General features: G+C 61.8%; 2 protein-coding genes across 11 annotated transcripts; one reads left to right on the forward strand and one right to left on the reverse strand.

Moving 5' to 3' along the window:
• Positions 1-14: 14 nt before the first annotated feature.
• Positions 15-5078, forward strand: CPLX3 (complexin 3). The gene is made up of 3 exons (XM_077881947.1): positions 15-953; positions 2250-2337; positions 3973-5078. The coding sequence occupies exons 1-3, from the start codon at positions 790-792 to the stop codon at positions 4195-4197; spliced, it is 477 nt and encodes a 158-aa protein (XP_077738073.1). The 5' UTR covers positions 15-789; the 3' UTR covers positions 4198-5078.
• A 4478-nt stretch (positions 5079-9556) lies between these two features.
• On the reverse strand, positions 9557-15944 carry ULK3 (unc-51 like kinase 3). 10 transcript variants are annotated; one of them, XM_077881898.1, is made up of 16 exons: positions 15801-15944; positions 15345-15482; positions 15146-15266; positions 14540-14644; positions 13702-13845; positions 13432-13514; positions 12779-12934; positions 12530-12635; positions 12125-12346; positions 11965-12007; positions 11775-11839; positions 11611-11689; positions 11487-11527; positions 11099-11146; positions 10834-10984; positions 9557-10736 (listed from the first exon to the last, which is right to left on the reverse strand). In XM_077881898.1, exons 1-16 carry the CDS (start codon positions 15900-15902, stop codon positions 10706-10708), a joined length of 1635 nt encoding a protein of 544 aa, XP_077738024.1. In that variant the 5' UTR covers positions 15903-15944; the 3' UTR covers positions 9557-10705. The 10 variants fall into 10 exon arrangements, with proteins under 10 accessions (XP_077738024.1, XP_077738030.1, XP_077738028.1 ...); XM_077881904.1 differs by having other exon boundaries at positions 10834-10900; positions 11965-12067; positions 12306-12346; positions 15345-15485; XM_077881902.1 differs by having other exon boundaries at positions 11965-12067; positions 12306-12346; positions 15345-15485.
• Between the last annotated feature and the right edge of the window lie 184 nt (positions 15945-16128).

Consider the following 16128-nt stretch of genomic DNA (forward strand, 5'->3'; position numbering starts at 1 on the left):
CCAAGATACCCCAGGAGCCTTGAACCCTGGACAATGGGGGGAGAGGAAATCACAACCGGGTATAATTCTATCCCCAAATTCACCCAGCACAAAGAGTGGTACCTCCAGGTGTCCTTCCTGGCTTAGCCAAGCCAGCATCATCATGAACAACCTTCTGCCTGCCACCTCCTGCAGCTCTAGGGGTCAGCGGGGCTGGCATGGGAAGGAGGCAACCCATGGTACTCGCTTTGGCAGCACACACTAAAATGAGGCAACCCATGGAGATATAATTGGGATTCCCCCCTCTCTGGTCTCCCTCCCTTTCCCGGCGTCCACCTCTCTGGGCAGCTGCTGGGGCAGCGGGTTGGGGACAATGGGGCAGAGCCCAGGGCTGGATTTTTGCCCCTTGCTGCCACTTGGATCAGCCAGCTGAGATCCTGGCTATCAGGGACTCAGAGGAGGAAGTGAGGGGAGAGAGGGGAGCAGAGCTCCGTGCGCCTCGGTGCGCCCCCGTCCCCGGGAGACCCCACCCCCGCGGCCCTAATCCGCTGTCAGCGATGCCCAGGCGGAGCTTGGCGTGGAAGGAGGCACGTGGGGGAGGCGGGAGTGCGGAGCGGGCACGTGGTGCAGCCTCCTCAGCCCCGTGCATGCCCCCCGCCCCCCGTGAGGAGGGGTTTGGGGAGGCGGGGGCTGGAGGCTGGAGCGCGGGGCCCCGCCGGGCCGGCGGCAGGAGCTGTCCGCGAGCCCTAGTGCTGAAGTCGGTGCGGACGTGCCCGGCTCCCGGCGCCCGTGCCAGGGCCAGCGGGGACCATGGCGTTCATGGTGAAGACTATGGTGGGCGGCCAGCTGAAGAACCTCACCGGGAGCCTGGGGGGCGGCGAGGACAAGGGGGACGGGGACAAATCGGCCGCCGAAGCGCAGGGCATGAGCCGAGAAGAGTATGAGGAGTATCAGAAGCAACTGGTGGAAGAGAAGTGAGTGGGATCCCTTCCTGGCACCGACGACCTTCCCCCGAACCCCCTCCAGCCACTTGACCCACCTCTAGGGCGGTTTCAGACACCGAATCCCCTTACCCTACTTTTCTAGATGCGGTAAGAGGCTGGGATGCGCTTTCTAGGCTGTCCCCACAGCTGCCCTATCTTAAACCCGGGACCCCGTCCCAGCCTCGCACTCTGGGCAGAGGGAATGGGGGCAGGGGCAGTAGGGACCTGGGATGGGGTGGGGGCACGTGCATTTCTGACGAAACGAGTAATCCCTTAATCCGATCTGGTCCTAGCCGTCTGCGTCTTCCAACTGGAGCTCCTCTGAGTCTGAGATTCCGAGAAAAGCGATGCAGCTGAGGCGGCTCAGAGTTAAGGAGACAGGTCTTGAGATGGGGCGCTCATAGATATTGAGACTCAACGTCGACTGTGTGCAGGCAGTGCTGGGGCCGAGAGGCATCTGAGGCTGCTTAGTTCAGATCCAGTTTTGCTTTGTTTTGTTTTGTTTAGCTGGGTGACTTTTGACCAGTTACTTAAACTAAACCTTTCTGTGCCTCAGTTTCCTCCTCTGTAACACGGGGATGGCAACCATAAAACATGCCCTATATATTTTTTAAGATTAAATTATTTAACGCATATAAACCACATAGCACAGTGCCTGGCACATGGTAAACCATTAAATATTAGCTATTATTTTGCTTAATCCTGATAATAGTTTTTTTTAAAAGATTTTATTTATTTATTCATGAGAGACACACACAGAGGCAGAGACACAAGCAGAGGGAGAAGCAGGCTCCATGCAGGAAGCCTGATGTGGGACTTGATCCTGGGACTCCAGGATCACGACCTGGGCCAAAGGCAGGCGCTAAACCGTTGAGCCACCCAGAGATCCCCCTGATAATAGTTTTGTGAGTGGCAAAGGAGGAAAATAAGTGATATATCAAAAGTGGTAGTGCAGCCAGGATGCAAACCCAAGCGTGTCCCGAGTACTTGCCCTCACACAACACAATCTGTCAGGAAGGGAAAAGACAGACGGGGTTGGAGGCCTCGAGGGACACATATTAGGGTCTGCAGAGCGAGCCACACTGGCTGACACTCCCGCCCCCATAGCCCAGTGTGGCAGGTGCAGAGATAACAAAGGGCCGCGATGATGGGGGGAGAGGCAGCAAAGCCTAACCGAGGTCCACCTCGGGGTGTGCAGAGACCCCTGCGTCCCTTCCCTCACAGACCCCACCCATTCTCCGGGTCCTTGAGATGACTGCGCCCCGGTGCCCCCCCTCTCCCCCGCAGGATGGAGCGGGACGCGCAGTTCACACAGAGGAAGGCTGAGCGGGCCACGCTGCGGAGCCACTTCCGAGATAAATATCGGCTGCCCAAGGTAAGCTTAGGAGCTGGGCTGGTAGGCACATGGAGACCGTGAGCATGGGGCTCCCCACTCTTTCTCCCCACTCTGGGCACCACAACTCTCAGCTCCTGAAACTCACGGAGTTCTTGGTTGGACCTTTCCTTCCCTGATCCAGAGGCTGGGGCTTGGTGCTGAGGGGGGAAGCCCAGGCTTCCCAAGACTGGTCAGTTTGTGTTTCTGGAGCTGGTTCACGCTCCTTCTCTCCCCCATGTGTCCCTCCCCCAACCCCTAGTCAGGCCCAGGCAGAAGTGGAAGGCAGTAGATTTTACCACAAGGGTGAGTACAGTCGAAGCTCCTGAATACCCAGGGAGGGGGTGGCGTAGAGACTGCGGCACCCTCTGTGTGCCAGGCACTCAGCCTTCGTGCCTTTGTGTAACCCCTCAGTAGCGCTTCCAGGTAGCCGTTGCTCACACTACAAATCAGGAGACTGAGGCTCAGAGAGATTAAGGGACTTGAAAGACCACACAGCCAGCTAGGGTTGGAGCTGGGGTCAGAGCTCAAGCTTGTGAGTGCTGAACCTCAGTTAACTGCAGGACCCGTGGCTGCCTTCCAGGGCATGGAGTCTGTCTGCGGAGAGGAGGATGCCCCTTGGTTGGCCAGGCAGCCAGGAGGCTATCTTCCATAGGCAGTGCAGCACTAGATGGGCATGTAAGTGTTGCCTAAGGAGGAAACTGAGGCACAGGCTATTCCCAGTGCCCAGAAGCTTCCACCTGAATTGCAAGACCAGACATTTGAACATCACATTCACTCATTCAGCAGGTGTTTCCTGATCCCCTGGCTGCCTCTGACTCGCCACAGGGCACCAGTCTTCTGAAAATCTCTCAGAGAGGGAAAAAAACAAAAAACAGTCCAGAGAGCCTGGAAAGCTACTGAGTTAAAACTCAGCTAGGAATGGAGGCATTGCTCAAATGCCTGCACCGAGCATATTAAAAGACACAACTCCTGCCATCAGGAAACTGAGTCTAATAGAAGAGGGAAGATGTGGCTGTAACTGAGTAGGATATAAAGTGGAAAGTGCCAGGGTCCCCAAAGGGATAGAGAAGTGCAGTGGCAACCAGTAGGTGTTGGGCAGAGAGCTCAGATATTGGAATCCATGATGTAGGGTTTTTTTGTTTTGTTTTGTTTTTTTAAGATTTTATTTATTTGAGAGAGAAAGTGCATGAGTGGAAAAGGCCTCAGTTTCCTTGTTTGTAAAATCGATAACAATACCTACCTCACAGGGTTATTTTGAATGTCAGCCATACGATAGGCACTTGATAAACGGTACCCATCACTATGACCAGTACACCCTCCAGTGTAGGTAATGATACCCTATGACTTAGCTGACTGGGACAGTTTGACTCCTAAGCATTTTCATTTTGCTTTATTCACTATGCTAGTGTCTTCAGTATCTTAGAGTGAAGTTAAGCGGTATAAAAGTGCAAGGTGTCCATGTCCCAGTGTCAAAAGCTTGACCCTGGGATGTGGGGGTGGGGACTGAACTCACTGGAACATGTGGCTCAAGAATCCTGGGGTCTGGAGCCCAGTCCAGGCCTCCTCCCTGTCCCTTCAACTCTGGGTCTTCCTGGACCTCCAGCCCCACTCCACCTCTTCCCCTCTTCCCTTCAGAATGAGACAGATGAGAGCCAGATTCAGATGGCAGGTGGAGACGTGGAGCTGCCGCGGGAGCTGGCCAAGATGATTGAGGAGGACACAGAGGAGGAGGAGGAGAGGGCCTCCGTCCTTGGGCAGTTGGCCAGTCTCCCTGGCTTGGACATCAGCTCACTCAAGGACAAGGCCCAGACCACATTGGGAGACCTCAAGCAATCAGCTGAGAAGTGCCACGTCATGTGACTACTTCCCTGGGGGTTGCCCATTGGGGTGACCACAGGGCTGGGCCCACATGAGGGCTGAGAACATGTTTCAATGTCCAGGGACCCATACCCCATCTCAGTTTTATTTCCCCCTGTCCCCTGCTAGCTTGGGACCCTTCTCTTCCATGGCCCAAGCCTGCCTTCTGGTCTATCCCTTCCACTGGGGCCAAAGTCCCCATTCCTCACCCTTTCCCTCAGGAACCAATCTCTCTACTCAGCCTGGAGAGGCCTCCTAAGATTGTAGGAATAGGCCCCTTTCCCTCTGCCCATGGCCCCAAGTTGGTGCACACAGGAACACCCATCGAGAGACACAGACATGGAAACCATAGCATGTGCAGAAGCATGCGCCACAGATGAATCCTGGCACACACAGACACACGCACACAGGCCAGCCCCTCTAGACACCAACACTCAGATATGCTTAGAGAGGTCCTTAGGCAGACACCCTCAGTAGACAAGAGGCCCAGATCTGAGGCTCCACATTCACTCTCCTTGAAAGCCTCTGCTCTTTCTGGGTTTCACTGCATCATCTCTAAAAAATGGGAATGGACTAGCTAATTTCTAAGACTCTGGCTTGGCCTCTGGGCCCTTGGAGCCAACCCCCCACTCCTCCTTGGGCACGACAACAGCTGCAGCCGTAGCCGCCAGCGGCTGCCATTGTGCCGTGGGCTCTGGCTCGCGGGAGCTTAGCGGTGCTGTGTGAGGGGCCGAGTGCCAAGGATGAAGCTGGCACTGAAGTGGCTCCAGGCCTTCTCTGGACCCAGGCCCAGGCAATCTCTGTTCTGTTCCCGTAGAACTCTCTCTGGATTCCATAGCTGGATCTCCTCTGTGAGCTTCGTGAAAAATAAAAATTTGAAATGATGTACCGTCCTCCCACTTCTTATAAACCTCCAGGAACCGTGGGGTTCACCACCCTCCTCACCTATAGCTTCATAGCAACGCCAGCCTCTATAAAATGCTCAAGCTCAACCCTCTCGGGGCCCTGGGCAAGGGCGGGTCCCGGCACTGACCAAGTACCAGGTGCAGCCTGGGGCGGGATGGAACAGGTCTGGGCTTTGAGGGTGTGGCAGCCAGCTGGGTGGGGGTGCACGTGGAGAAGGCTGGGCCTCCCGGCCATTCCTTGGAACCCCAGGAGGGTCTCTGGCCAATCACAGCTGCCTCTGGCACCTGCACCTGTCCCCTTCTCACCTTGGAGATGGGAGGTATAACAAACAGAAGGCAAGGCAAGCGCCTTCGGGTCCTGGCACTGCTGTGTGACTTTGAGCAGCTCCTTTTCCCTCTCAGAGCCTCTTTTTCCTGCTGTGAAATGAAGAACTACCCCCTCCCTAAATAATAATGTTTCAAAGGATGACAGCTCGGAAAGCCTTTGGCACATGGTAAACCATCAATAAATGACAACTGACTCCTTAAAACAAACAAAACCAGGGATCCCTGGGTGGCGCAGCGGTTTGGCGCCTGCCTTTGGCCCAGGGCGTGATCCTGGAGACCCGGGATCAAATCCCACATCAGGCTCCCGGTGCATGTAGCCTGCTTCTCCCTCTGCCTGTGTCTCTGCCTCTCTCTCTCTCTCTGTGACTATCATAAATAAATAAAAATTAAAAAAAAAAAAAAAACCAGAGTGCAAATCTCATCCTCCTTACCTGTGGGGGGTCCCAGAAACCAACCACAAGCAGCCCCCCACCCCCGCCCGGGGCCTGAGCAGCAACAAGGTGCTGCGGGCTCCCCCCGGGCGTCCCTGCTTGGCACCAGCCCGGGAGGAAGCCCGCCACGACTTCTAGGCCAACGGCCATACGGGGGGTGGTTTCAAGGGCAAAGTTTCCATTAGGCCTCCCCTTGTAAAATAAGAACAAGAAACATAAAACCTGTTCAGTAGGTAATGTGGGGAGAAACAGGCAGAGGGAGAGGAGAACGGGAGGATGGAGAATTGGGGCGGGGGTGACGGCGGGGAGGGGCAGGCCGAGGACAGGCCACCCGGGTATCTCCGGGGCCGGGCTGGCCTCTGAGCGGCTCCCGGGCTGCCCCCCCCGGAGGAACCCCAGCGCCCTGACCTTCCCGGAGCTGGCGGAGACCCAGGCTGGGGCCGCAGGCTGCCTGGGGGGCGAGGGCCTTCTCGTCAGCAGCAGGGCCCGCGTCAGCGCTCTCCCCCCGGGGCCCTTCCGCCTAATGGGATCCGACAGCGCCTTTCCCCTCAGTGGTTTGCAGGACCCAGCGCGCACAGGCAGAGGCGCCGGCCGTGGGGGGCTGGGGTCACCCCTCACCCAAGCCTCACATAGCGAGCGGGTGGGGGGCCCTGAGCCCCCTCACTGGGTTCCTCCCCGTGCCTGGGAACCCCAGGAAACCCTGACCTGTGTGTCCCTGGAATGGGGGCGGGGGGGGCTCCTGGGCAAAAGGCAGCAGCTCTGGGGCCCGGGCCGGGGTGGGCACGGAGGACACACCGAGGGGCCTCGGGCTCTGCTGGCCTCTCCCCGCCTCCTCCCTTCATCCCCCGCCCCCAGAGCTTCTCCGTCAGCCCGTCCTTCTCACTGGTGCCCTCCCCGTTTGTGCCTCATCCCTGGCCCCTACCTGCCCTGCACGGAACCCTCAGTGGGGGGCTCCTCCGTGCTGTCCCCCCAGGCCCTCTACTCTCTGTCCCCCCCGGCCTAGGCACACAGCCACTTGGCCCCAGACTGGTCCACCCACCTGCTGTGATGTGAAGGCCACAGAGAGAGCCACCGGCCCCCAAACTTCCCTTTTCAGAGCAATTAAAACCCTGCCATTGGGGCAGCGTAGCTTAGGGGAAGCCGGTTACCCGCCGGGCCTCTCGCTTCTCGCCTCTTGTCCTCCTCCCCTTCTCGTGCTGGGCCGGCAGTCCGAGGGTACAGGTGTTGAAGGGGGACGAGACAGCCCTGCGGCCGGGCCCCCGCCGCGCTTCCTGGAAGAGAGGGACGACAGGTGGCCGGCCTGGGCCCCCAGCCCCACCTGACTCTCTGGCCCTGTAACACAGGCGATTTGGGGAAGAGGGTGACCGTTCCCCTACTCCGGTTCCCTTCCTCTGCCCCCTTCCCACTTGCCCAGCTCAGGCCTGCTTTTCAGACGGAGCGGGGTACAGAGGGAAGCAGTGACCTCTGGAGGCGGCAGGTCCCCAGGGAAGAGCTGGGAGGGTGATGGGGTTTGGAGTCCAGAGGACCTCCCCTCCCCCCACTGGCCAGATGGGCCCCCCTCGGCCAGGGAGGCCGGCGCTGGGGACACCGGGGGAGCGTTTGCTTGCTCAGCCTGAGATGCGGGTGGGCCTGTTGGGTCTGGGGTGGGTCACGGGAGCTGCTGCCCTGTCCTGGCCCCGGGCCTGCCCAGCACAGTCGGTCCCAGAACCCGCGGGCAAGGTGCGGGGAGAGCAAGGGAGCCGAGGTGGCCCGATCCGGGGGAGCCTTGGTGTGGAGGCCACTGCAGCTGTGATTAGCAGGAACCGTGCCTCGGGGTGTGTGTGTGTGCGCGTGCGCACTCCAGAGTGTCGGTCTGTCCAGGTGGGGCCTGCGCGGGTCTGTGAACCTGATCGTGGCTGTGGTAGTCCTGTGTGTCTGTTGCCTACGGCCTGTTAGTGTCTGTGGGATTTCTCGAGTGTGGGTACGAGTCACCCCAGAGAAAGCGATGTGCCCCCTCCCTCCTGTGATTGGGCCACTTCGCACGCGGGGGCAGGGACAGCAGCTGGCTTCTGGGAACACGGGGACAGGCGCTCTCCTAGATGACCTCCTGTGGGAACCACTTCTTCCTACTTAGCTGGGCACAGGGACACCTCAGTCTGCTCCAGCGGTGGCCTGTCCGCTTCTCCCGGGGCCCTGGGGAGACAGAGGGACCCAGGCCAGGGGCTCCTGCAGCCCGGCCTCGCGCTGGCTCCGGGTTCGGGGGCTGAGTGGCAGCGGGAGGACAGGCCGGCTGGCGCATGCAGACCTCGGGCTGTGTCTGTCCCGCTTTGTGCACTTTCGAAGTGTTAAAGGTGAGAGTTTCCAACTCTCACTCTCAGGAGGAAACACATATTTTATAAAAACCAGTTTAGGGCAGCCCGGGTGGCTCTGAGGCTTAGCGCCTTCGGTCCAGGGCGTGACCCCGGGGTGGTGCCGGGATCGAGTCCCACGTTGGGCTCCCTGCAGGGAGCCTGCTTCTCCCTCTGCCTGTGTCTCTGCCTCTCTCTGTATCTCTAATAAATAACTAAAATCTTGAAAAAATAAAAATAAAAACCAGTTTAGCTTATTTCCCATAGGTCTCTGCCATTCGAAGAGAACCCTGGAGCGCAAGCCCCACCTCGTCGGGCTGGGCTGCCTCCTTCCTTGGCAGGTGGCTCAGACGCAGGACCTACACGTTCCTCCCGGGGAGGGCCCTTCCCCAGGGCCTCCTCCCCTGGCCTCGGCCTCCCAGGCCTTTCCTGTACCTGGCTGGGCCTCTCCTCCCCACGGCCGCCCGCACGCGGCCTCAGGCTCTGGTCGGGCACAGCCCATCAGCTGGTACACATCCACAGCGGGGTCTGCAGGCCAAGCCTCTGCCCCGGGATCCTTCTGTTCGACCAGCCTTTTGGCCCCATCCCCCCATCCTCCCTCCTTCCCACTCCCTCCCACTGACCCACCCTCTGAGCCCATTCTCCCCCTTTCCCTCATTTTTCTCACTGAGGCTTTCTTGTGCGGCCCACTGCCGGAGATCAAGAACATCCTTCTCCCTAAATCTGAAAATGACATTTTGTTGAACTTAGGTCAGGCTCCTATACAGGAGGTCGTTTAATCCTTACGAACCACTACAGACACATCTTCATTCCCCGGAGAAACTAGCTCATCCACGGGCCCCAAGCTTCAAGGGCCAGCGGGCAGGGCCAAGAGCCTCGCCACGCCTCTGCCCACTGCTCCACACTGCCCCCCGACGGCCAGGCCGAGGCTTCCGGGGAATCCGGTCCCAGCCGGTTTCCTTCCTGTAAAGGAAGCCCGTTCCTGCCCGCTCTGAAGGCCTAGGGAACTGCTGCCTTGGTTGCTGCCCCAGGGGATGGACTCCTGCTCCCCTCAGTCCCCAAAGATGCTCCTGAATGCCGCTCCCATCGACACCTGGGAGGCGGAGGGCAGGCTGCCGGAAACTGCTTCAGCCCAGGGTCCTGGGGAGCTGGGCTTGAGCACTAGACCCCCGAGAGGATGCCCTTTCCCTGGGTCTGGCTCACTGCTCACTCACAAGGCCCGGGGGAGAGGGGATGGCGAGGCCGGGGGATCCTGTCTGGGGCCTTCCCCTGCCCTCCCTCAGGTTCCCCAGCTTTTCCTGGGGCCCCTCCAGCCCCAGTGAACAGGGGCTACCTCTCTTTTTTTTTCCCAGGGCAAGAAGAGAAGCACAAGTTCAGAAAATAATTTAATAAACAACGAATTATATTCTTTACACCTAGTCTCCTGCAAGGAAGACACCTCTTGCCCCAAGGAGGCACTAAAGGGCACAAAGGTCAGAGATCACCAGCACCCTTGTGGACTTTTTTTTAAAAGAACCCCCAAGGAACTCCACGTGTATACATTTTTCTCCAGATTAAAGTCACTGCTGTCCTCTTAAAAGCCCACGTGGGGAGCTGAGGAGGTATTCACAGCCCCATTGTAGAGCTGGGGAGACTCAGTCCAGAAAAGGGGAAGAGACGTGCACAGGGTCACACACTGGAGTAGCAGCAAGGGCAGACCCAGAACCAGGTTTCCTGGGTTGCTAGCTCCTCTGCAGCCGGATGGGTCAGGCACCCCCATGCCTCCCCCCTTCCAGGCGGGGACCAGCTCTGTGGCAAGTAGGGGCGAAGGCTAAAGGCTAAGGACCGCTCTCCTTGTGCCCCCTGGGCCAGAGTGGGAACAAGAAGGCATGGCTTTCTGAACTCTGTCCCAACCCTGCAAAGTATATTATCTTCAGGTCTGAAGGATTATCTTAAACTATCGAGAGGGCGGCAGGGGTCAGCTCTCAGAAAACCTGGTGAGCTCTGTGGGGTTGAGTGCCCAGTGTGGGGTGGGTGGTCCCTGAGGGGTCTGGGGGTGCCCCATTCCAGTGCCAGGAGGGAGGGAGTTGTGGTAAGGGTTCCCGGGAAGGACAGGGTGGGCCCAGGGCACAGCTGCCTGCTGACAGGGAAGAGCCAGAGGAGAAGCACCCTGCAGAGGGCCCCCTGCCCTGTTCTCAGAGCAAGGCCAGGGGCTTGGGGCCCCCAAACTGACAGGCTCAGCAGCCTCAGTCACCAGGATCAGTCACAGGCTCAGGATCCAGCAGTCACCAAATCACAGAAGTCACGCAGAGGAAAGTCTTTTCCCCGAGTCCTGCTCCCCTTCCCCCATGGGCCAAGGCCCAGCGCTCCCCACCAGGGGACACAGGCCACCAGGCCACCTGGGAAGTGCCAAGTATCCTGGGGGTGTGTGTCTTAGAGCTGCCCATGCCGGAAGCCTGCTCTGTAGCTTTGCAGGGGGCCACAGGATCCTGGGCGTCGGTCCAGGTGTGTCCGCAGAGATGGCTGGCTTGTGGTCGTCCGGTCATCCTTCTGGGGTCACTGCAGGGTGCACGCTGTGGGGAGGAAGGGGGAAAGCTAGCCTCAAGTCTCTGGCAGAGAGGCAGAATTTGGGGCTGCCCCCAGCCCTTCCGAGCCCAGGGCAGGACTCACAGGTACGAACGGACTCGGACAGTCCCTCCTTGTCCAGGGTCTCGGCTGCCCAGCGAGACTCCCTCATCTGTGGGACATACAGGCGGCCCAGGGGTGAGGGGCAGCCAGGCGGGCCCAGGCCCCACCGAGCAGACCCTGAGTGAGTGACGGCCTGAGGGCAAAGGACAGAGAGGCGATGGGGAGACTCCGGGACAGGGCGGGACAGGCCAGGGGCGCCGGGGCGGACAGCTGCGGGCAGACAGAGCCAGAACCCAGACGTGCCCACCTTGACCTGCTCCTTCAGGTATTCGGCTCGAGCCATGAGGTTCTGAACCTGCCACGGGAAGACATGCTCAGGGGTGCGGGCCGTAGGGGCCTGAAAACTGCTTTCCTCCTCACTGCAGATGCCCTCCAGAACCCTCCAGCCAACCCGAGCCTCCTCCCCCTGAGCTCGGTCTCTGCTCCCTTCTCCAGGAGGCCGATCCCCCTGAAGCAGCGCAGCCCACTTTCCCAGACCCCTGGCACCCGAGCCCCTGAAGGAGCGCACAGGGCCACTGTGAGGTGTGACTCCCAGATGTGGAACACCCTGAGGGAAGCTGGGGAGGTCCCCCAACATGGGGGCAGGGGGAGAGGCAGGGAGAAAGCTTCCCGACCCTCCCAATCCCAGTGGGCACCTCGGTGTGAAGCAGCTCCCGCCTCCGGCCTGTGGGCTCCGCTACGAAGAGAGGGAGGGCACGCGGTGAGGGCTGGGCAGCCCGGGCTCGGGGCGACCACGGGGCGGCGACCACGGGGCCTCACCTGCCAGCAGCACCAGCAACTCCCCCAGGGCACGCTGGTACAGGTCCAGGGCATCCTGCTCCCCACCAGCCTCCTCCTCCTACGGCCACAGACACACCGGGTCACACAGGGTCATGCCCAGGACGCTTCCTGCCCCACCTGGATCCCTGGCACTAGATACAGACCTTGGCCATGGCAGCCGAAGCCACTTCCAGGGCCGCGAGGAGCCGAGGTTTGTCCCGGGCCATCTCTGGGGGGAGGGCAGAGGCTCCGGGTGAGGGGCGGCCTGGGTTTCACCTCAGGGAGCCTCCCCCACGCTGCCGCCCCTCCTGCTGGAGGTAAAGGGCAGGGGCTGAGGCCAGGAACCAGGCCTACCTCTGAGCAGGTCTTGCGCAGAGGTCCCCTGCCTCAGCAGGGCCTGATTGGAGGACGAGACGATGGCTTTGAGCTCCTCAGCCCGGGACACGTACTGCCCCACCTGCAGGCGGTGAGGGGCTGAGGAGAGGCTATCCCCCCAGCCCCACTCCTGCCTCACCTGCACCCACCTCCCAAGTTCTCCCTCCGCGTCCCTGGTGGCTGCCCCAAGCTGTGACGTCCGGGGGCTGCAGCGGCGGGCCTGGGCCTCCCTGGGAGAGTCTGCCTCTCGGCTGCAGGAGAGCCAGGCTGCGGAGATCCCGGGATGGCGCCAGTTTCCTTTGGGAGACGCCCTCACCCACCTTTGCCTTGATCGCTTCCTTCCGTTGGGCATCCACTTCGTCTGCAGAGAGCGGGGGTTATGTGAGGAGTGCCCGCCGCGCCCCAAATCCTCTGGAATCCTCAAAAGGACCCAGCGTCACGTTTACCCTCCACAAAATCCTGGGGGGCAAGGGGGCTGCCTCTGGCGCCCACCCGGTGCAGCTGCGGCCGCCCCACCACTGCTGACCCGGCCCCGCGCACTCACAGTGCAGCGCGGGCACGAAGAAGTCCAGGGCTTTGCAGTAGAGCGATAAGGCGGCCGCGGCGTCCCCGTCCTGGTCCTTCTTCACAGCCTGCACCACCAGGGCGGTCTGGGGGACAGGAAGATCAGGAGTCAGGCCACCCCCATGCCCACCATGAACAGAGAAGGGCAGATCCTCTGTTCACCGCCTAACGGGGCTGCTGAGCGCCCCACCCCCGCCCTCATTCCACCCCGTCCCGCTGGCCTGCGTACTGCTCGTGCCAGGCTCTCCCCACTGGGCATGTGCTCCAGGTCCACCCAGGGGTGGGCAAAGAAGTCCTGGAAGGAGATGCGACGGTTGGGGTCCCGCTCCAGGAGCCGCTGCAGCAGGTCCCGGCAGTCTCGGGAGAGTGGGGGCCGCAGAGGGAGCTACGGGGTGGGGAGACCCATCACGCGGGGCTCTAGCACCTCAGCTCCCAGCCTGCGCCCCTGTCAGGACCCCCTGGTCTGGGGTCGCCCCAGAGGTCCACCTGTGCAGGTGGAGAACCCGAGCCTCGGGAAGAACAGTGACAGGACAAGGTGATGGAGCCGGTGGAGGGCCACGCCCTCACCAGAAGCCTTGGTGTCGCAGAACCCTGGTTATGGGTCCTTCTCCCCTCCCTGGATCACTCCTGGGAAAGCTGGGCCTGGCCTGCTCTGCTCTTCTCCCACAGGGACCCGCACAATAATCGGGGGATGGGGAGGGCAGGCCCTCTGCTCCCTCCCGTGAGCCGGTCTGGGCTCCCAGAACCCTAAGCCTCCACCTCCCCTCTGGAGCTTGTCCCCGCACACAGGGCCACCCGGAGCCCATGCCCCGGGCTGTGCAGGTGGCAGTGAGGGCTCTAATCTCAGGGCCGGGCAGGTTGCCAAGGCCCTCCAACACGTACCTCGATCACCCGGTTGCTCCGGATCTTCTCTTCCAGCTCCGTGAATGACCTGGAGGCAAAGGGGGGCTGCCCGAAGAGGGCTTCTGTGGAAGGGAGGCAGAGGGCAGGCTGGGGGGGGACAGGGTCAAGCCTGGCCCGGCCCACTCCTGGGGGCGGTGGGGGGGACCCGCAGGGTCACGTGGGTTAGCACCCTTCAGGAGTGGCCCGGTGAGGCCTTCCCTGAGGATACGCGGTGGAGGCCCCAGTTGGGGCCAGGGCCAGGGCTCTCACCATACAGGATGACCCCCACGGACCACAGGTCCACCCGGGCGTCGTACTGCCGCTGACACACCATCTCGGGGGCCATATAGAGGGGGGAGCCACGGAGCACATGCTTCTCGTCCCAGGGAGACATGTGCTGTGCAAAGCCAAAGTCTGCGGGCAAGAGGCCAGGCAGCAGGGCCCCAATTCTAGCTGCTGCCGCTCCTGCCCCTAAAGCCTCCCCTGGGTCCAGGGCAGGGCTCCTCCCCACCTGCAGGCTCACCAGGATCAAGCCTACTCTGTAGCCTCTGCTCACACCCCTTCTCTCCAGATTAGCCTAGAACACCCTCCTACACCTTCCTCTGGGAGCTGGAACAAATTCCACCCACCCCGCATAGCCCTCTCTGGGGATCTTTTTCCAGGAAGGCCACCCTGATTGCCCTAGCTATGAGGCTAGGGCCCAGTAGGGCCTAGAAGATGAGAGTTTACCTTGCTTTCTGGCCTCCCAGGCTCAAGTCCATTCTTCTCCAAGTCCCGTCAGGGGCCACAGCCACCTCCTCCCCCACCTCCCACCCTCCAGCACTGCCAGACTGAGCCCATCCTGTTGTCACACACGAAGTCTCGACCCTGACCCGAGACTGAGGCCTGACCCCGTCCAGTGCACTGCTGGAGTCACGCGTGGGGAGCCCGAGAAACGTCCTGCCTTTTGGTGGTGGGGCCCATCTCTCTCTGCATCTCCCAGCCCATCACTGTTTGATGACTCAACAGAGAGTGCCATGAGAACAGGGGCTGCTGAGCGAGCCCGGGCAGAGGGAAGCCTCTGCACACCCACCCTCCAAACCTCATCCCTGCTGTTCTAGACTCACACCTGCCAGTTTAAGGTGGGGCTTCTCCAAGGAGCTCAGCAGAATGTTCTGTGGCTTCAGATCCAGGTGAGAGATATTCTGTTCATGCAGGAACTGCAGGGCACTAGCTGGGGAACAAGGCCCACCCAGAGAAACAGGTCAGAGGAGCCCACCCTCCCCTGCCTCTGACCCCTCCCCTCAGCCTTCCATCTGCCCCTTCAAGCCTGCCCAGCCTGACCTCGGCTCTTTAACACTTAAGGATCAGGTTCCTGCCACTTCTAAGAATTTGCCCCCCAGCACCCTGGACCCCTGCATGTCCCCTCCCCCTCCTAGGAGCCTCCCCAGCCCTTGGGGTCTCTTCGTTTTCCTTAGCCAAGTACTTGAGTCTACCCCCGGGCCCTGGGACATGCTAGAGTTCCTTATGGAAACCGGGATTCCCCCCACAGGAGGCGGCGGAGGGTGGGGGGGCTTCTCTCTCCACCTCTCGTGGCACCCCGAGGCCAGGGATAGGCACACGGGAAAGACCGGGCCCTAACCGTCCAAGCTGAGACAGAGACAAGTGCGAGGGGTCAAGGCGGGTCGGGGCAGGGGTCACAGGAAGGGGTGTCGGGCGGGGTCAGAGGCTTTACCCAACTGCTGCATGAAGACGCGAGCCACCTTCTCGGGCAGAAGCCTGCGGGTGTGGATGAAGCGGGACAGGTCGCCCCCTGCGCAGAACTCCATGATGAGGTAGATGTGGTCGCTGTCCCACTGCGCGACAGGCAGACGGCAGCTGGAAGGGGGCGTCCCTCCAGCGCCCTGTGGGGCCCCCCCACCCCGGGCGCGCACCTGGAAGTCTCGGAGCTGCACGATGTGCGGGTGTCGAATGCCCTTGAGGATCTCGATCTCCGTCAGGAGGTTCTCCACCGAGGCCTTGTTCAGGCTCTTCTTGGCCACGCACTTTATGGCTACGACCTCGCGGGTGTCCTTCTGGGGCGGCAGGTCCGAGGGCTCGGGCACAGCCGGTGCCCGCCGACCCCCCCCCGCCCCGTGCGGGCTCCCAGCGCGGGTCTCAGGCCCGCGGGGCACCGGCTTCGGGAATCCCCGCCTCCGCACCGAGCTGCGCCCCGGGGGCCCCTCCGCCGCCGGCCTTCTGGAACCGCGGCCCAGCCCCCTCCCAGCGCCGCGTCCGCCCCGTGCGGCGCCCGCTCCTCGGCCGCTCGCGGGGCCCCCGGGCCTCCGCCCGCCTCGACACACCGGGCTGTGCGGCCGCGTGCAGCCCCCGCCGCCCCCCGCGCCGCCCACCTTGGCGTAGGCCTTGTACACGGTGGCGTACGTGCCGCTGCCCAGGCGCTCGGTGAGGATGAAGCCGTCCAGCCGCGGGGGCCCCCAGCCGGGCCCCGCCATCCCCGCGCCCCGCGCCCCGCGCCCGCGCCCGCGCCCGCCGCTTCCGGCCGCCCCGCTCCCGGGCTCCACGCCGCCCCCAGCGCCGCCCGCCGGGACTGCAGCGCGCTGGGCGGGGCTCTGCCCCCGGCCCCGCCCCCGCCGCACGCGGCCCCGCCCCCGGCCCCGCCCCCGCCGCACGCGGCCCCGCCCCCCGGCCCCGCCCCCGCCGCACGCGGCCCCGCCCCGC

Source organism: Canis aureus, chromosome 32, assembly GCF_053574225.1.
Source record: "Canis aureus isolate CA01 chromosome 32, VMU_Caureus_v.1.0, whole genome shotgun sequence".
Taxonomy (NCBI): Eukaryota; Metazoa; Chordata; class Mammalia; order Carnivora; family Canidae; genus Canis; species Canis aureus.